Source organism: Eublepharis macularius, chromosome 4 (genome assembly GCF_028583425.1).
Source record: "Eublepharis macularius isolate TG4126 chromosome 4, MPM_Emac_v1.0, whole genome shotgun sequence".
NCBI classification, from domain to species: domain Eukaryota; kingdom Metazoa; phylum Chordata; class Lepidosauria; order Squamata; family Eublepharidae; genus Eublepharis; species Eublepharis macularius.
In genome coordinates, this window is record NC_072793.1 from 118,619,816 (window position 1) to 118,637,841 (window position 18,026).

The following is an 18,026-nucleotide window of genomic DNA, read 5'->3' on the forward strand; positions in this document are numbered from 1 at the left end:
GTTGATGACTGAGCCAAGGAATAGAAAATCTTGAACAATTTCAGTTTCCTCATTGTCAGCTTTAAAATTGTGTAATTCCTCAGTAGTCATTACTTTTGTTTTCTTGATGTTCTGCTGTAATCCTGCTTTGGTGCTTTCTCCTTTAACCTTCATCAGTAGTCATGTCCAGTCTTCACTATTTTCAGCTAGTAGCATGGTGTCATCTGCACATCTCAAATTGTTAATGTTCCTTCCACCAATTTTCACGTCACCTTCTTCTAGATCTAATCCAGCTTTCCTTATGATATACTCTGCATAGAGGTAGAACAGGTAGGGAGATAATATGCATCCTTGTCTGACACCCTTGCCAATTGAAAACTATTCTGTTTCCCCATATTCTGTCCTAACCATAGCCTCTTGTCCAGAGTACAGGTTGTGCATCAAAATAATCAGATGTCGTGGCACCCCCATTTCTTTTAAGACTCTCCATAGCTTTTGATGATCCATGTAGTCAAAAGCTTTGCTGTAATCTATAAAACACAGGCTGATTCTCTTCTGAAATTCCCTGGTATGTTCCATTAGCCATCGTAAATTTACAATGTGATCTTTGGTGCCTCTTCCTTTTCTGAATCCAGCTTGAACATCTGGTATTTCTTGTTTCATATATGGTAAGAGTCTTTGCTGTAGAATTTTGAGCATCATTTTGCTTGCATGGGAAATTAATGCAATTGTCTGATAGTTGCTGCACTCTTTGGCATCCCCTTTTTTTTAATTGGGAGGTAGACTGAGCATTTCCAGTCTGTGGGCCATTGTTTTGTTTTCCATATTTGTTGACAGATTCTTGTTAAGATTCTGATGGACTCCATTTCTGTAGCTTGAAATAGCTCTATTGTATTCCATCTACTCCAGGTGCTTTGTTTTTCGCAATTGCTGTCAGTGCAGCTTTTACTTCACTTTCTAGGATTTCTGGTTCTTCATCAAAAGATTCTTCATTGAAAGTATCTGTCATTCATCTCTTTTGTATAGTTCTTCAGTGTATTGTTTCCATCTTTCCTTTATTTTGTCCAGATCACATACTGTATTTTCGTGTTGATCTTTCAGCATCCCAAGCCATGGCTTGAATTTCCCTTTGATTTCTCGGATCTTCTGGAACCGATATCTTGTTCTTCCTTTTTTGTTGTTCTCTTCTATTTCTTTGCATTGGTTATTATAATAGATTTCTTTGTCTTTGTGTGCAAGGTGCTGAAAAGCTGCATTTAGATTTTTGACCCTATTTCTGTCGCCTTTTACTTTTGCTTCTCATTTGTCTTTAGCAATTTTAAGAGTTTCCTCAGTCATCCATTTAGGCTTCTCCTTTCTTTTGGCTACAGGAATAGTTTTTGCACATTCTTCCTTGATAATATTTCTGGTTTCAGCCCATAGTTCTTCTGGTTTACGATCATTAAACTTGGTATTGCAAATCTGTTCCTTACATAGTCTTTACATTCTTCAGGAATATTATTTAGATTGTATTTCGGCACTATGATTCTGTTAGTGTTTCTCTTCAGCTTTATTCTAATTTTTGATATTAGCAGCTCATGATCTGTATCACAATCAGCTCCTGGTCTTGTTTTAGCTGAGAGGATAGAGCTTCTCCATCTTCTGCTTCCAATGATGTAATCTGTTTGGTTCCTGTATTGGTCACCCAGTGATTTCCACGTATACAATTGTCTTTTTGGTTGCTTGAAGCACATATTGGCAATGAACAAGTTGTTGGCTTCACAAAATTCTATGAGCTACTCCTCCTGCTTCAGTTTTTGATCCTAGTCCAAATTTTCCAACTAGGTTTGATTCTGCTTTATTGCCTACTTTTGCATTCCAGTCACCTATGATTATCAGCACATCAGCACATTATCAGGTGTACAATCAATTTCTTCTTGGACACTTGCATAAAAGTTCTTCCTCCTCAGCAACCGTATTTGGAGCATAAACTTGAACGATGGTTATGTTAACAGGCTTTCCATGAAGTCTGATTGATATTACTTGGTCTGACTTTGTGTTGTAGCTCTTAACTGCTTGTGCTATGTCTCACCTCAGTATTAGAGCAACACCATTTCTTTTGAGTTCATTTCCACAGTAAAACACTGTGTGATTTTCTGACTGAAAATGTCCTAAGTCGGTCCACATTAGTTCACTCACACCCAGGACTGCAGAGTTTAAGTGTTCCATTTCTTGTTTTATGATTTCTAGCTTACCTATTTTCATACTTCTCATGCTCCATGTTCCTATTATGGGTGTCGCACAGCTTTGGACATTCCTTTTGCATCTATTCATGTCCGCAACTGGATGTCCTTTCAGCTTTAATCCAGTCCCATCATTAAGAATAGCACTATTCATACCTGTCCTTGGCTCTTCCCCAGTAGCCAATTGAGTGCCATCCTACCAGGGGGTCCTGTTTTCCAGCACAATATCTTTTTCATTTTGGATTGTCTCATCATAGGGTTTTCAAGGTAAGAGATTAGCAGAAGTGGTTTACCATTGCCTTCTTCAGCTTCGCAGTACTAACCAGGGTTAGTTGAAGTGACACTGCTGTTGTCTGTGAAAGATCCTCCGCCAGTGTCACCTTCCACTACTGCTGCTGCCCAATAGCTAATCTTCAAGAATTCCTCTATTTCCATCACCACTGGAACATTCAGTTCACTTCTGCTGATGTGACCATTGATTCCTGAAGGGGGTGGATGAATCTTAGTCTTAGCTTTGACCATTCTGCCTTGAGTGACTCTTCCAGGAGTTTAGACTATTGGCCAAGCCAGTGCTCCTGATAGTGTTGCTTTCAGCTACACTAACACACTCAACCCCCCTCACCACATTAAGGTATGTATCCAAGAGGGAGTATATACCCCTAGTTTAGCAATAATGTTGGAATCATTTTTACAGATGGACATTCACATACAGTACCTTTAACTATCTGTATTTGGTTTGACAGCATTATCCTTTCCTGGAAAAGTGAGACTCAGCCAATTACATATACTCTGATCACATCCAGAATAGATTACTTCAATGTACTCAGCATGGGGCTGCCTTTGAGGTATATTATGAAAATCAGCAGGTGCAGAATGCTAACTAGAACAGCTTTACATAAAACGTATCTCAACAGCATGAAAATAACTTATTTCTAGGAACAATTTTATAGTGGAACCAAGTCTATTGAACTTACTCTCCACACTCACTTGTTTCACACCTACTCCTGAACTTCAGGCATCAGCTGAAGATTTTTTTTAAAATTCCAAGTATTTAGAAATAATAAGTTTTTTAATTGCCTCTTTTAATTCTTACTACTTACTATTTTTAACTTTGTAACAGTTCCTGTAACTTTTGTTTTAACTGTTTTTTTTCAGTTGCTAATATCATAATTGCCCTTCTTATTGTTAGGACCATTTGTTAAAGTTATCAGAAAATCTATCATTGTAGCTCCTTCTACATCGGGGACATAACTCCTCACTTTCCCTGAAGTCAAGCTGAAAGGCATGGAATCAGCTTGTATGAGGCCATTCACACCCCTCTAAAACTCATTAAAGTCTTTATTTTTGATACCCAGATATTTAGCTCTCTATACAATAGTCCCACCCATGCCAAAGCAAAAAGAATAAAATAGGAACTTCCTCCTATGTTTTCAAACCAGCACTTCATTGATCCTGCACTAGACTTTTAAAAAAAATTAAAGAGGAAAGAGAAGAGCCGGGAAGAATGGAAAGGAGAGGAGGGGGAGTGGCTGGCTAAATGAGAGTAGCCAATTACAATGTAGTGGGCTGGCAGGGACGGGAAAAGAGGAAAGAGGGTGGAACACCAAAAAAGGAATAAAGAGTATGCATGGGGAAACAGCCTACCATAAAGCCATGGAAAAGCTGCATAGTGGCTGGAGTGACTACTCATGCAGCAAATCTGGTGTAGATGGTCATGAAAAAAATGCTGTAGTATGCAAACTGAACCGGCAAAATTGATCTGTGCAGTCTCGGCTTGTGTTCATATTAGGGCTTTACTGATTTTTTCCCCTGAGCTGTTTAAAGAATTGTGGTTTTGAATTGGTGTAAAACTTCTTTCATAAATAAAATAAACTCCAAGCAGCTTGTATCTTATCATGTGGCATGACATTAGATTTTAAGATTTTGTTCTTTTCCCTGGAAAGTTAATTAAATGACATGAGTATAGTCGAGACAAACAAGAGGGAATTTTCTAATGAATAGTGAAATAACTTACAGGTGCATTTGATTCTTTCAGATGCGTAAATATTGCATCAAATGATTCTTTGAAATGTTCTTTCACAACTTCTTTCATTAGTTTGAACAGCCAAGCTCTATCGACATCATTCACAAGGCGGTCATAAAATACTCGAAATACTTCATGCACAAAGAGGCGAATCATTGTTTGTTTGCTTAGAACAGAATCCTTTTTAATGAGCAAGCAGCCTAGAATTACACGTGAAAAGTCGCGTAGATTAAATGTATAATGTGATTTTGCTGGGGTTGGCAACAGATTTTGCATCGCCTTCTTATATACCTGAAGTATTGGAAAGAAAATAAACTATTCAGATAATGGCTTCAAACAATTTTGTACATTTCACTGTGCCATCTTAAGCAAAGTTTCCTCTTTTAAGACCAATTACTTTGATGTACTTAAGTTAGCATTATGAATATATACAAGGTTCCTAAATGTTTGGTTCCACACTTGAAAAATAATTCTCTGAGATAAAAGATAGAACGTGGGTAAGAGAAACGATACTCTCATGCCTGCATTGACCTTGCAATCTCTTACAACAGAGGGACGCACCTCAAACAATTACGTGCTCCATAATGGATCTTGACTGGGGCTAAGTGGGCCACCCTGTGACATCGCCTGGCCTCATTATGGCCCACATAACTGAGCTGAAAAATTTCCTGTCCTTGGAGGAGCTCATCAGAATCAGTGGTGGGGATTGGTCAGTAAGGTTGCCAGGAAGAGTCCTGGTGGGCCAATGCCCCAGGGGCCATCCCCCCACTGGGGCCACCTGAATTTAGTGGTCACACTTGTACCAGGGCATCCTCATATCAAAGAGAGGGTCAAGCATGATCCAGAGGCATGGGGAAAGAGGGTTCACCCATGATGAAGGTTACATCCTCTTGGCCCACCTGTGCCTGACCCAGGCTCATCATGGAGAGACAAGGGATGTGCCTACCTGGCCTCACCTCACCATGGCAAGGGACAGACTTGCCTAACCTAGCTGCACTGTTTGGGTCAGCTTGTCCCAGCATCACTACGGCTTTATTATTGTGATGTGATCTGTCAGCATCTCTTTATTCTAGTCAAAGAGTTGGATCCAGGAATCCACCAGCTGAAGGCACTGACAGTCACAATCTTCCTCACTTTCTCCTTTCCTAGCAGTCTATTTTGACCCCAGTCAAGTTTATTTTAGGATTGCAGAACCTGTGTGGACTAATAAGTCATGGGGGCGGGGGCTGAAGGTTGCAGTGGGGATTGGGAGGAAACTGCACTTTCTGCCTCTTCTGCCAGTGGAACTGGACTGCTGGAAGGTGAAGAAGGGTGAAATTTCAGGGGGGAGGGTAAAGCATGAAACAGAATCCTTGTGCTAGAGGCAACCTGGTATGTATCCTAAATTAATTTCAGACCAGGTTTCTTTTTCTTCAGTCTTAAATCTTTGTTTGTCATTAACTAGCCCGGATGATAGGGATTTTCTCTTGGGTTAGCAGGAGCCTAGTAAAATAAGGTCATGCTCTCTATGAGTTCCTTAAACATTCCTATTTTAAAGCTTTATATTCTGTCCTATCTGGGTGATGTTTGATCTATGGAGTCCTCATAGAAAAATCAGTCAGCAGCAGGTCTACTAGAAGGGAAGAGAACTTTTCTGAAGCATTATAGAACTATCATAAGAATAGCATTACTGGATCAGACCAGTGGTTCAGCTAGCCCAGCATCCTGTCTCACACAGCGACCAACCAGTTGCTGTGGAGGGCCAACAACAGGGCATAAAGGCTAATGCATTTCCCTGAAGTTTTCTACTGGCACAGGTATTCATGTTTACTGCCTCTGAATGTGAAGGTTCCCTTTAGTCACCATGACTAGTAGCCACTGATAGACCTATCCTCCATGACTCTATCTATTCCACTTTTAAAGTTGTCTATGCTTGTGGACATCACTCTGGCAATAAATTCCAAATCTTAATCACTTGCCATGTAAAGATGTATTTTCTTTTGTCTGTTCTGAATTTACTGTCCATCAGCTTCATTGAATGCCCTTAAGTTCTAGTATTATGGGAGAAGCAGAAAAATTATCTCTATCCACCCTCTATCCCATGCATTTTATAAACCTCAATTATGTCCCTCCTTAATCATCTTTTTCTAAACTGAAAAGTTCCAGACTATTCAGCATTTCTTCATAGGAAAGGTGTTCCAACCCCCTAATCATCTTGGTTGACCTCTTCTTTACTTTTTCCAGCTCGACAATGTCCATTTTCAGAATAGCACATAGTATTCCAAATGAGGCCACACCATAGATCTATACAGGAGCATTATAATACTGGCCATTTTATTTTCAATTCCTTTCCTAATAATCCTCAGCATAGAATTTGCATGTTTTACTGCTGCAACACACTGGGTTGACACTTTCACTTGAGTTATCAATTACAACCCAAGGTCTCTTTCCCTATCAGCCTCAGCAAGTTCAGATCCTATTAGCATATTCTTGAATTTGGGATCTTTCGTTCCAATGTGCTTCACTTTACACTTGCCTACAGTGAATTTCATTTGACACATTGTTGCCCACTCATCCATTGTGGAGATCCTCCTGGAGCTCTGCACAGTCAGCTTTAGTTTTCATCCTGAAGAGTTTCATGTCATCTGCAAACCTGACCACTACACCATCTCCTATTCCAGATCATTTATGAAGATATTAAATAGCACCGGCCCCAATACCAAACCTTGAAGGATACCACTGCTTACTTCCCTCCATTGTGAGAACTGTCCATTTATTTCTACTCTTTACTTCCTCTTTTTAAACTAGTTTTTAATCCATAAGTGGACCTGCCATTTTATTCCATGACTATTAAGCTTATTCAGGAGTCTTTGGTGAGGAACCCTGTCAAAAGCCTTTTGAAAGTTCAAGTAAATAAAGTCTACTGGGTTGCTTATTTACATGCTTGTTCACTTTCTCAAAGAACTCCAGAAGATTGGTGGAGGCAGGATTTGCCTTTGCAGAAACTATGCTGATTTTGTTCCTCTATGCACCTAATAATTTTGTCTTTGATTACAGTTTCTATTAATTTATCCAGGACAAATATTAGGCTAACAGGCCTGTAATTTCCTGGTTCCCCTTTAGAACCCTTTTTAAAATCAGTGTAACATTTCCTACTCTCCAGTCTTCTGGTACAGTGGCTGATTTTAGTGGTAAGTTACAGATATGTGTTAGTAGATCATAACTACATATATGAGTTAGTATGTTGTCCATCTGCGTAAGTTAAACTAATTATTTGTAAGACTTCGGATATGGGTTTGGCCAATAACTGGATGGGAGACCAGTTATTGGGGATGCATGAATGGGAGACACATGCATGAGAGATGCACATACAGACACATCCCTGAGTTCTATGAGGGAAGAAATGTGGCAAATAAATATAGTAAAAAAGCACATAAACAGTGGCATATAGATGTTTGCATCTTACCTCCATAGTACCACTGACAATTTGATTTCCAACAGTGAAATATTCAGGGGCAAATTCATTGACTCTGAGGTAAAAAGACACAACAGTAGAGAAAATCCGGATCATTGTTTCATCACTAAAGGAATTAATGGTGCAAATGTTGAAGTGTCTTAAGAAACGAGATGTGACTGGATTTCTTCCACCACCTGGTGGGCCCATGGCAGCTATCAGTTGTATATCAACTAGTGCAATTTTATTTGTATCTTTTAGATCATACCTTCAAAACAAATATAAATATAATATTCAGACAATGATAAACATAAGGCAGACCTATGTACTTTAGTACTTCCACACCTAGGAATATCATAGACTTTGATTCTGCTGAGATAAATAGATGAATGGACACTTCATATGAACTCACTGAGACTCCATGTAAACTGAAGGCCTAACTACATAGCTTTATTTTTTTAATCGTTTTAGCATATGATGTGCAAGAATTACTAAACAGAATAAAATTTATTCTAGGTATGAATCTGAGATTGATAATTTGAAGATCATCAGCCTGGAATCTTTTTTATGCAACAGTTACAAATTCAACTTTAAATATAAGATAATGAAAAACTGCAGCTTTGCCTTTAATAATGTATACCAAAAATAGCTTTAGAACTATAGCCTCAAAACTCAATACTCCTGATAGGATTCAACAATCTACTTTAATATCCGCTTGAATTTAACCATGAATATTTACCAAATCCCATGGTCAAAAAACTGTCTTAGAAGTTCAATAGGAGGCTGAGCTCCATATTGTTCCAATGCAGGCATATTCATATCATCTACGAAGATGATACACTTTTTCCCCATTGGTGGTCCAAATATTCCTTTACGCCTTTTGTCAAGCCTGGCCATTATGATGTTCTAAAGCACAAAAGAGGAACATTTTCCATATTGGTTAAAAACAGACCATGCAACATACAGAACAACCAATAATACATAGTTTGTTATAAGACACCAGTTTAAAGACAAGGTGGTTTATTTATTCAGTTGTTTGTGAAATTTTTTTGTATGATATATGATTCTGAACCACACCTAATTGGGTATAAAAGACATATTATCAACATAAATATCTTTAAATTAAACAAATATGAATATTTTTGTTAGTGATCTTGGTATTGACACAATGTCAGAATCTGTCATGCCATTAAGGCATGAGCCATAACTAAACTCGGATCAACAAAGCAGCATTTCTTGGTATTGCTCAGTGGGTTGCCTGCTGCCTATACCACAGAGAAGGGGGCACTGCTGGCATTGCATAAATAGCTCTATTGTTACATGCTTCAAAGTGAAGGAGGAGGGGCTCACACTGCATACGTGATGTAGTTGAGTTAACAGGTTCACAGTAGAATGTTGCTTTTATATTTTAATTGTTAATTTCATCTGAGGAAGGATATATGTTTGAAATGACTCAAGAAGCGGCTTAGCAATAAAATCCTTTGCAGCACTGTGTAGCATCTTTCCTTGGGGCAACTACCTGCCTGATTCTGCCCTGCCCCCACTACACAAATAATACATTGTCTAGCAGTTTGGATAGCAATGCATGGTTTTATCCCACTTGAAAAGCACAGAATGCTGTATAGACTATAGCAGCATAAGCCACTGCCTTCCAAACCCATTGCAGCATGGTGATTGCTAAAGATACCATGATACTGATAGGCACTGAGAACCCAGGAGAACTCTCTCTCTCCATTTCTGGATCATCTCTGTAGGGAGATTGATGCAGTTTCAGGCCACTCAACCACCCCAAGTAAGGATGCACACTTGGAAAAAAACCCTCAGTATTTTTCAGATTCTTATTTTGGGAACGGTTACCATGCTAGTATTCTGGATTTGGGTTCCCAATACCATTCTGGGATTTGGATTTGAGGTTTTTCTGAAATTCCAAATTGGGGGGGAGGAGTCATTATTACCTATAGGGAGCTAAAGTGGCTGTTTTTCAAGAGAATGACACCAATGTTACAAGGAATCTAGTCCTGCCGGTCCATTAAAGTCCCCCCGCCCCATGATTTCAAGTGAAATCAAAGGGACCAAATTTATGGGCCCCTGAACAAAGAGCCCTAAGCCATCCTACTTGTCTCCATTATTTCCTGGGGGGTGGGGAATAAATCCATGCTTTCTCCAGGGTAAAGAAACCAAAAGCAACCACTGTCCAAAAGCAAACAGAAAACAGAGTTGCGCTTACCATAACTACTGTTCATTGACGTCTTCTGTGCAGACACACATGGGACTGCGCCTGCGCAGGCCTGCTGACCGGATTTTTCTTTTCTAGCTAATGTCCACTAGGGGGCTCACGTCCGATCCAATGCGCATGCGTGGCCGTTTCCCGCCCGAGCGACATTAGGCGACGTCGTCCCCTTCCCCTCAGTTTCTCCTTTGCCGCCGAATGCCTTCACATTATCTGGAAGAACACAGAGGGGTAGGAGGGAGGGTTGTGTGTCTGCACAGAAGACGTCAATGAACAGTAGTTACGGTAAGCGCAACTCTGTTTTCATTGTCCGTCTTCTGTGCAGCCCCACATGGGAGACTCACAAGCCACTTACCCAGGAGGCGGGCATGTGTTCTCACTGAAAAAGAGACTGAAGCACTGCTTGACCGACAGCAGCCTCTTTCCTTTCCCACACATCTAGTGCATAATGCTTAGCAAACGTGTCAGAAGACGACCACGTTGCAGCCCTGCAGATGTCTTGCAAGGGCACGCCCCTAAGGAAGGCCGCAGAGGCAGCTTGCGCTCTGGTGGAATGAGCTTTTACTTCCAAAGGGCAAGGTAACGTAGCATGCAAGTAGCAAGCCCTAACAGTCTGAGTAACCCAGCGAGAAACTGATTGAGCTGTAGCAGCTTTTCCCTTCCTGGGCCCATAATAGCACACAAACAGTTGTTTGGCACACCTAAACTGTGAAGTACGTTGAAGGTAAAATAAAATGGCCCTTCTCACATCCAAGGAATGTAAGGCCCTTTCAGAGTTATCGGAAGGGTCAGGAAAAAAGATAGGCAGGACAATGTCCTGTGAGGTATGAAATTGAGTGGACACTTCGGGTCTAAAACGAAGGTCAGGTCTCAGAACCACCTTATTTTGATGGACCTTCAAAAAGGGAGGATATTTATCCATCACCACCTTAGGGCCGCCAACTCACTAACCCTGCGGGCAGATGTAATGGCGACCAAAAAGGCCACTTTACAGAACAACCATTTTAATTCACAAGTAGCCAGTGGTTCGAAAGGCGACTTCATAAGCCCCGCCAATACTACTTGCAGTGACCATTGGGGAACAATTTCCTTGACTTGTGGAAACATGTTATACAACCCTTTTAAAAAAGATTTCGACAGACTGTGGGAGAAAACCGTTTTCCCATCTATCTTAGGGTGGAAGGCTGAAATAGCCGCCAAATAAACTTTAATAGAGGAATTAGACAGTCCCTCGTCCTTTAGAGACAGAAGGAACTCAAACACAGACGACAGATGACAGTCCCAAACATTCACTCCTTTGTCATCAGCCCAGGCCTCAAAACGCTTCCATTTAGCTGAGTATGACCTGCGAGTGGTGTCTCTACGTGCATTCAGGAAAATTTCAGCTACCCTGTCAGACATCCCTTCCGCCCCTGAATGTGCCAAGCAGTGAGGTTGAGTTTCGGTAGGTCGTGATACCAAACCCCTTTGTCAGACAGAAGGTCCGGGTTCAGAGTGAACCGATAATATGACCCCTGTGAAAGCTGCATGACATGTTGGAACCAAGCCTGTCTGGGCCAGAAGGGAGCTACTAGAATTAAGTGAGGCCCATCCCTCTGAATCTTGCTGACGACCCGAGACAATACTGGGAATGGAGGGAAGGCATAAAACAGGTGCCCTGTCCAGCGTATCTGGAACGCGTCCCCTAGGGAATGGTGACCTAGACCTCCCCTGGAACAGAATCGTGGGGCTTTCTTGTTGTTCTCTGATGCAAAGAGGTCTACGTCTGGGAACCCCCAGTCCAAAAAGATGGTGTTCAGGTAGTTGTCTGCTACGGTCCATTCGTAGCTGTTGAATCGCATCCGACTCAGTTTGTCTGCGATGACATTGGTGGTGCCAGGAATATGGACCGCATGAATGAACACGCCTGTGTCCATGGCCCATTCCCAAATCCGAACAGCCTTCGAAAGGCAGATTCTCCACTTTGTTTCGTGTCTCGACAGGCAGTGCCGTTGTGCGGAGCCACGCGTGTCTGCGAAGCACGATGGAGGGTGCCAATGCTCTCGCCAAGGTATCAACAGTGTCGCGGCCCGCATTTATCTGCTGTCGTGACAGGCGCAGGGCCTCATCAAGAACCACCTTTGCCAACACTCTCTGGTCTGCCGGGAGTTTTTCCATGAAGGCCGCCATGCAGTTCCAGAGGAAAATTTGATAGGCCCCCATGATGGCCGAGTAGTTGGAGATTTTCAGTGTCTGGGCCGCCAAAGAGTTTGGACCAAAGCCGACTGCCTGTGCTTCGATTTCTTTTTCGCCTTCTTCTCGCCCTTGGCGGCTGAAGTCTGATCAGTGCTTCGGTTCCGGTCCATCGGAACCGGTGATGTCAAGGTGGGCAACGGATCCGACGCCTTCGGTTCCGACCGGGCACCCATCTTCAGAACGAGGCTAGCGCGCGCCGATTCTGTAAGCTTCAGAGCCGACAACATCGACTCCGATATCGGATCCAATGGCTTGGGAACCGATCCAGCCGGAAAGTTCGGATCTGACGAAGTCCTCAGCACCTTCGGCGCCGTTGTGGCAGGCGGTTCCGACCTCATCAGAGACCTGGAACGGTGTCGCTTCCGAGTCGGATCTGACTTTGGGGCCAAATGTTTGCAACCCGACGTGGAGCTCGCAGTGTCCTTCGGATCCGAGGTCGGAGATGGGGCTTGTTGTGGCCGATCTGGCGAGCGAGAACGCGAGGTGGAAGTGGAGCTCCGGACAGATCCCATCATCGAAGGGGTTTCGGCCGTACCACTAGCCGGTGGTGGCCCCCCCGGGGTATCAGGAGCTCCTGACGCCCGCATAGCCCTTCTCCACAATAGGGCATTCAATCTGTTTGCCCTCTCAGCTCTGGCCTTCGGGATGAACCGTTGGCAATGCTCACATTTTTCGACAATGTGTCCTTCACCCAAGCACTCGAGGCAAACGGAGTGACCATCCGTCCTTGTCATCTTCGTCGAACAAGTCAAACAGCGCTTAAACAACGACTTCTCCGACATCCTTGGACAGAAGGTATAGAAGATAGAACGATCTCTCTCACAAAAAAGTTTCCTCTCACAGTGGACAGCTAGATCTTTACTGGTCGGCGGCAAAGAAGAAACTGAGGGGAAGGGGGCGACGTCACCCAATGTTGCTCGGGCGGGAAACAGCCGCGCATGCGCATTGGATCGGATGTGCACCCCCTAGTGGACGTTAGCTAGAAAAGAAAAATCCGGTCGGCAGGCCTGCGCAGGCGCAGTCCCATGTGGGGCTGCACAGAAGACGGACAGTGAACCAACAAGTTCAACAGGACCAATATCAAATCAGAGAATGTAGAATGGAAAATCCCCACCCCCAAAGCACAAACCCTTTTAAAATTAAAAACTTTTCAGTAACAGAAAAAATGAAAACCAGCTAAACTTCTTAAGCAAACCAATAGAAGAGAACCCAACAAAAAGCACAAGCCTTTAAAACCTTTTTAAAAGCAGCACAAAGCAAATCAAAGAAAAAACTATTTTAAATTAAAAAACAGAAAGAAAATAAAAGCTTGCCCCAAGCTACAACACCACCAGGCAAAAACCTTGAAATACAGAAAACCTTAAAATACCATTTTAAATAATATTTTAAAATGAAGTCCCCTGTGGACTAACCAGTCCTAAAGATGTCTAGGCACAGAAAGAACAAGAATGTCTTCCCAGGCAGGCAGCAGCAGGCAGCAGAAATCCAAGACACAGACCAGAGCAGCTGCAGCAGCAAACAGCACCAGGAATCCAAAAAATTAGCCTTGAAATGGAGTCAAACTGCAGAGCAGGCCTTCTTCTTAGCCTCTTTGCCCAAGCTCACAGGCATGGAGGGCTGTGATAGAATGGACTGGGCGGACAGTTCTAATGCTCCCCATAAGGCCTGATCTCATTGCCTGGGAGAGCTGCCTCCCTCTCCCCCCCCTCTCCTGTTGCACAAGAAACCTGTTAAATAGTAGAAAGACAGGCCTGGCAGCCTTAAAATGCTGGTCCCGGATATCCCCAAGTGATGGCAGCAAGGATGAGAGGAGTCTCCCAGTGCTGTCACTGCAGTCCTGCAGTGCTGTCACTGCAGTTAAAAAAATATTCAATCTCAGTTGTTCTTACCAACCTGGGTCTGATTGGCACTGGTGCGAGCTGAAAAATTAACGAAGAATGGGAAGTAAAATTCCTTCTCTAAATGGTTCATTAGTTTGTCCTTCACATACACAGATTTCCCAGTTCCTGTTGGTCCCACAAAAAGCAATGGTCTTTGGAAAAAAATCACATGTTTGTATTAATCTCTCATTACCAAGGTAGACAGACATTACAAATAAATAAAGTCTAATGACTGGTAGCATTGTTGCAGTGATGTTTAAACATACGACACCTTTCATTATTTAGTTACTTGTTCATGCATAAAGAAACATACATGAAAGAGGATGCAGAAGTCCAACATATTAAGCCAAACTTGCTGATATATAATATAAGTAGCCACGTGTTTACCTGCATGACATTGCAGGTAAACAATAACATTTGAGTACTCCCAGATACTCTGAACAAAATTTATACATGGAGTAATTTATGTCTATGAGTAGAGGCTGGTGCTTCCCATCTCCTAAGCATAGAATCTAGAGACAGGCATCAAGACTGCACCTTCTCCTTCCTAGTAAAATTTCCCATTACTAAAGGTAATAGCTGCACCTCTTCAACCAGGATTTGTAATGGGTTTGCAAATGTTAGCAGAAGAGAATTTGGTTACTGTGGTGTCAGTTTGGTAACAAGCAGAGACCACAGAGTAGATGTCCAAGATTCTGAAGTTTTAAAAAAATCTTTGTGAACACACAGCTCTGAGCAAAAGGTTTCATTTTATCTTCTAGTCTACAAAGAAGGAAAGATTCAGTAAAATTCAGCGAAGATAGATTAAGTAAAATACTTTAATATGAATAAAGAAGAATTAATAGAACAATCCAAACCAGAGAAGTGATTTCCTCTCACTATTACACAAGGACAGAGTGTTATCCCCTAAACATAAATTATGCCTCCTACAACCCTTGAATCCAGAGGCTAATCACCTACTTAAAGAAAAGAAGACCACTCCAAAAGACTGGATAGTCTCCATCCACTCATGAGAAGGTATTAGCTATCATATACAAAGTTTTTCACAGCTTTGGTCCATCATATTCATGGGATCATCTCTCTCCCTATGTTCCATCATGGCAGGTTCACTCCTCTGAGCAGGACCCTCTGCAGATACTGCCGTACAGTAGGACAAAATCAACAGCTGCTCATACACATACATTCTCTGCTGTGGCCCCCACCTTATGGAATGGCCTATCTGGTTTTGAAAGCTCCCACTCTCCTGGCTTTCTGCAAACCATGCAAAAATGAACTATTCAGGAGGGCTTTTAACTTAGAAAGGAGAGCTGTACTGTAAGGAAGTGGTCTCAAAGAGATGCATCAGTAGAGGGATGGGAACTGTGGTGCATTGTCTGTAGCAGTGGGTGTGATCCTGCTGCGTGGTTTCTATGTTGTTTAATACATCAGTCTTAAAATTGCTTATACTCTGTTTTAGCATTTCTTCAGCTCTGTACTGGATCTCTGCTGGCAATGTACTCTATTGCATTGTTTAATGAAATGTCTTTGAAACTGATTGTACTGACTCATACTGTGTAATCCGCCTTCGGTTTCAGTGAGAAAGGCGAATTATAAGGCAAATAAAATTTAAAAAGAAACATTTACATCAAATCCAATCTTCCTTTCTCTACTGGTGCAAAAGAGTATCCTGGTGAGGGATGTTAAACTGCAGAATCTCTATCTCATGTAGAAAATCTCTCTCCTAGAGATTGTGAAGGAAAGTGATGAAACATCTACTTGCCAAATGCAATATTAGAGGAGGTGAAGGTGTCCCGTTGGCAATAGAAGAGACAGACCTGCAAAACTAGGTAAATGCTGAACCTCATGCTTTAATCTCTCTCTTCCTATGGTTGTTTTAGAAACAGGAAAGATACAGTTTAGTGTCAGAAAAAATGTGGGACTCTGAGTACTATTATGTGGAGAAATGCATAGACTTCATTGGAGAGGGTACACAGTTCTTGGTCCCTGGCTGATATTTATAACATTTCTTTGCTGCCTCTCCAGAAAAAAAAACCTACCCTGGGTAATTCATTAGAAACATTAAAGTAACATAAAGCCTTATAAGCAATTAACAACAAAAAAACTAAACCATAAAAACAACCCAACCAACATAAAGGTAAAGAAAAATAACTCAACTACAGCAAACAAAATAAAAACATATTAGCATAAAATCTGTAAAAAACCAGCCAGCCAAATACAATACTACAGAATAACATACAAACCATAAAACAAACAACAAAATGCCTGAAGTAGTAAAACACTTGGAACACGGTTAGAGAAAATTCATATAAAAGCCTAGGCAAAACTATCACCTTAACATGGTGCTGAAGTGCCAGGTGAACTTTCAGAAGAACAGCATGCCACATGTGGGATGCCACCACTGAGAAAGCCTGCTCTCTAATTGTTACCAATCTCAGTCCTGTGAGTGGGGACTGCTCAAACCCAGGCTCCCCGTAGAAGCAAGCAGTAGCCAGGGGGACTCCGATGTCGCCAGCTCTGCCAGTGGCAGTGTTGGCCGCCGCCATTGAGAATCATGGACAACCCCTCCCTCCTGAAGGGCAGGGGCTGTGAGGAGCCATGGGTTGGTGGTGGGACCCAGGAACCTCATCAGCTCAATGGTCTGGTAGCCCTGGGGAGGCCCTCCAATGGGTGGGCAGGGAGGCAGAGTTTGGGATGCCCCTACCCGGAAAAGCCTTTAAAAGGCCAGGGGAACAAGGACCAGGGCCAGGGAGGAAGAGTAGAGGTGTGTCCTCGGAGCAAGAGAAGCAGCCCAATACTGAAGGAAAAGAGGGAAGAGGGTGTGCTTCTAACCCCCCTCCTTCTCCATTTATGAGGCCCCTCTGACTCTCCCTCCAAAAGGCCTAGAGAAGGTACCCCAGGAAGGGGCTTCTGCCCCAAACTCTGCCCCAAGCATAGACGAGGCTCCTACACCAATTATACTGAAAGATGCTGAGAGGTCTAGGAGAATTAACAAGGCTGCAATTCCACTCCCCCACCCCGCCCCCGCAAAGATCATCAGTCAGGACAATCAAGGCAGTTTCAGTTCCAAAACTATTCTGGAAATTTGGCTGAAAGTGGCCCAGACAATTTGTCTTATTCAAGAATGGCTGGAGTTGTACACTGCCAATCATTCAAGCACCTTGCCCAAGAAGGGGATATCTACCACCAATGGAGAGTTCTTCAAGCTGTTTAGGTCTTCATTCAAGCAACTGCAATCATATTGGGTCCTGATAACATTCAGTGACCACCCTGCAGAAACGGTGGCATCATGGTGGATATGAATGACGTTGTGCACAAAATGCATATTAAACACGTAAGCTGAAGCAGCAATTTACTTCAGTAAAAAGGAAGCCATGTACATACATTTCAATTGACAGTCATATCTGTGCTCTACATACATGGATTCAGAAATCCTACATTCTTAGCTGGGAATTGCAGTGGGGTATTTTGGTTTTTATGTGTTCTCAAAAGCAAATTTTCAAAAGTTCTTATAATAAGCCAAGATAACAAAATATAATTTGTGGGAAAATAAAAAAAAAAAACTAACCTATCAAGGGACACAAAGGGAAACTTTATTTAACACAGAAAAAAGCATGTATCAAAGTATATTTAAAATTTTTTTTAAACAGTAGAACAGGAAAGGCATGTTCCAATACACTAATTCAAATGAAAAACTGATTTCTTCAGGCTTTGAACAAGACCTTTATATGAAGAATAAAACTAGTCTTAGTTTTAAAGGAAGCAGTTTTTCTTACTTTCCATGTTTAATGCACATATCCATCAAATAGGTGTATCGGACTGTGTCCATTGTCGGGACTATAATGTCTTGAATCTTGGCATTTTTATCACTGTAACTGATGTTCTTAATTAACTCATTCCAATGTACCCAACGACCTTTACCTTTCAACTAAGAAGAAATACTGAAATAGTTTCATGAAAGATATAATGCTAACAAAAGATATTTAAAATTGTTTCATCATAACTTAATTCTTTTAGCAGTTTTTTA

General features: G+C 41.9%; 1 protein-coding gene across 1 annotated transcript in view; it reads right to left on the minus strand.

Annotated features, from left to right (window-relative positions):
- The window catches only part of DNAH12 (dynein axonemal heavy chain 12), a 176,388-nt gene that overhangs the window by 74,621 nt on the left and 83,741 nt on the right, over positions 1 to 18,026 (minus strand). Inside the window, exons 36-40 of the mRNA XM_054976049.1 lie at positions 17,776 to 17,927; positions 14,016 to 14,154; positions 8,397 to 8,563; positions 7,670 to 7,925; positions 4,216 to 4,515 (exon numbers count right to left, since the gene is read on the minus strand). Of these exons, the coding sequence (XP_054832024.1) occupies positions 4,216 to 4,515; positions 7,670 to 7,925; positions 8,397 to 8,563; positions 14,016 to 14,154; positions 17,776 to 17,927 (1,014 nt within the window). The remainder of the gene's footprint in view (positions 1 to 4,215; positions 4,516 to 7,669; positions 7,926 to 8,396; positions 8,564 to 14,015; positions 14,155 to 17,775; positions 17,928 to 18,026) is intronic.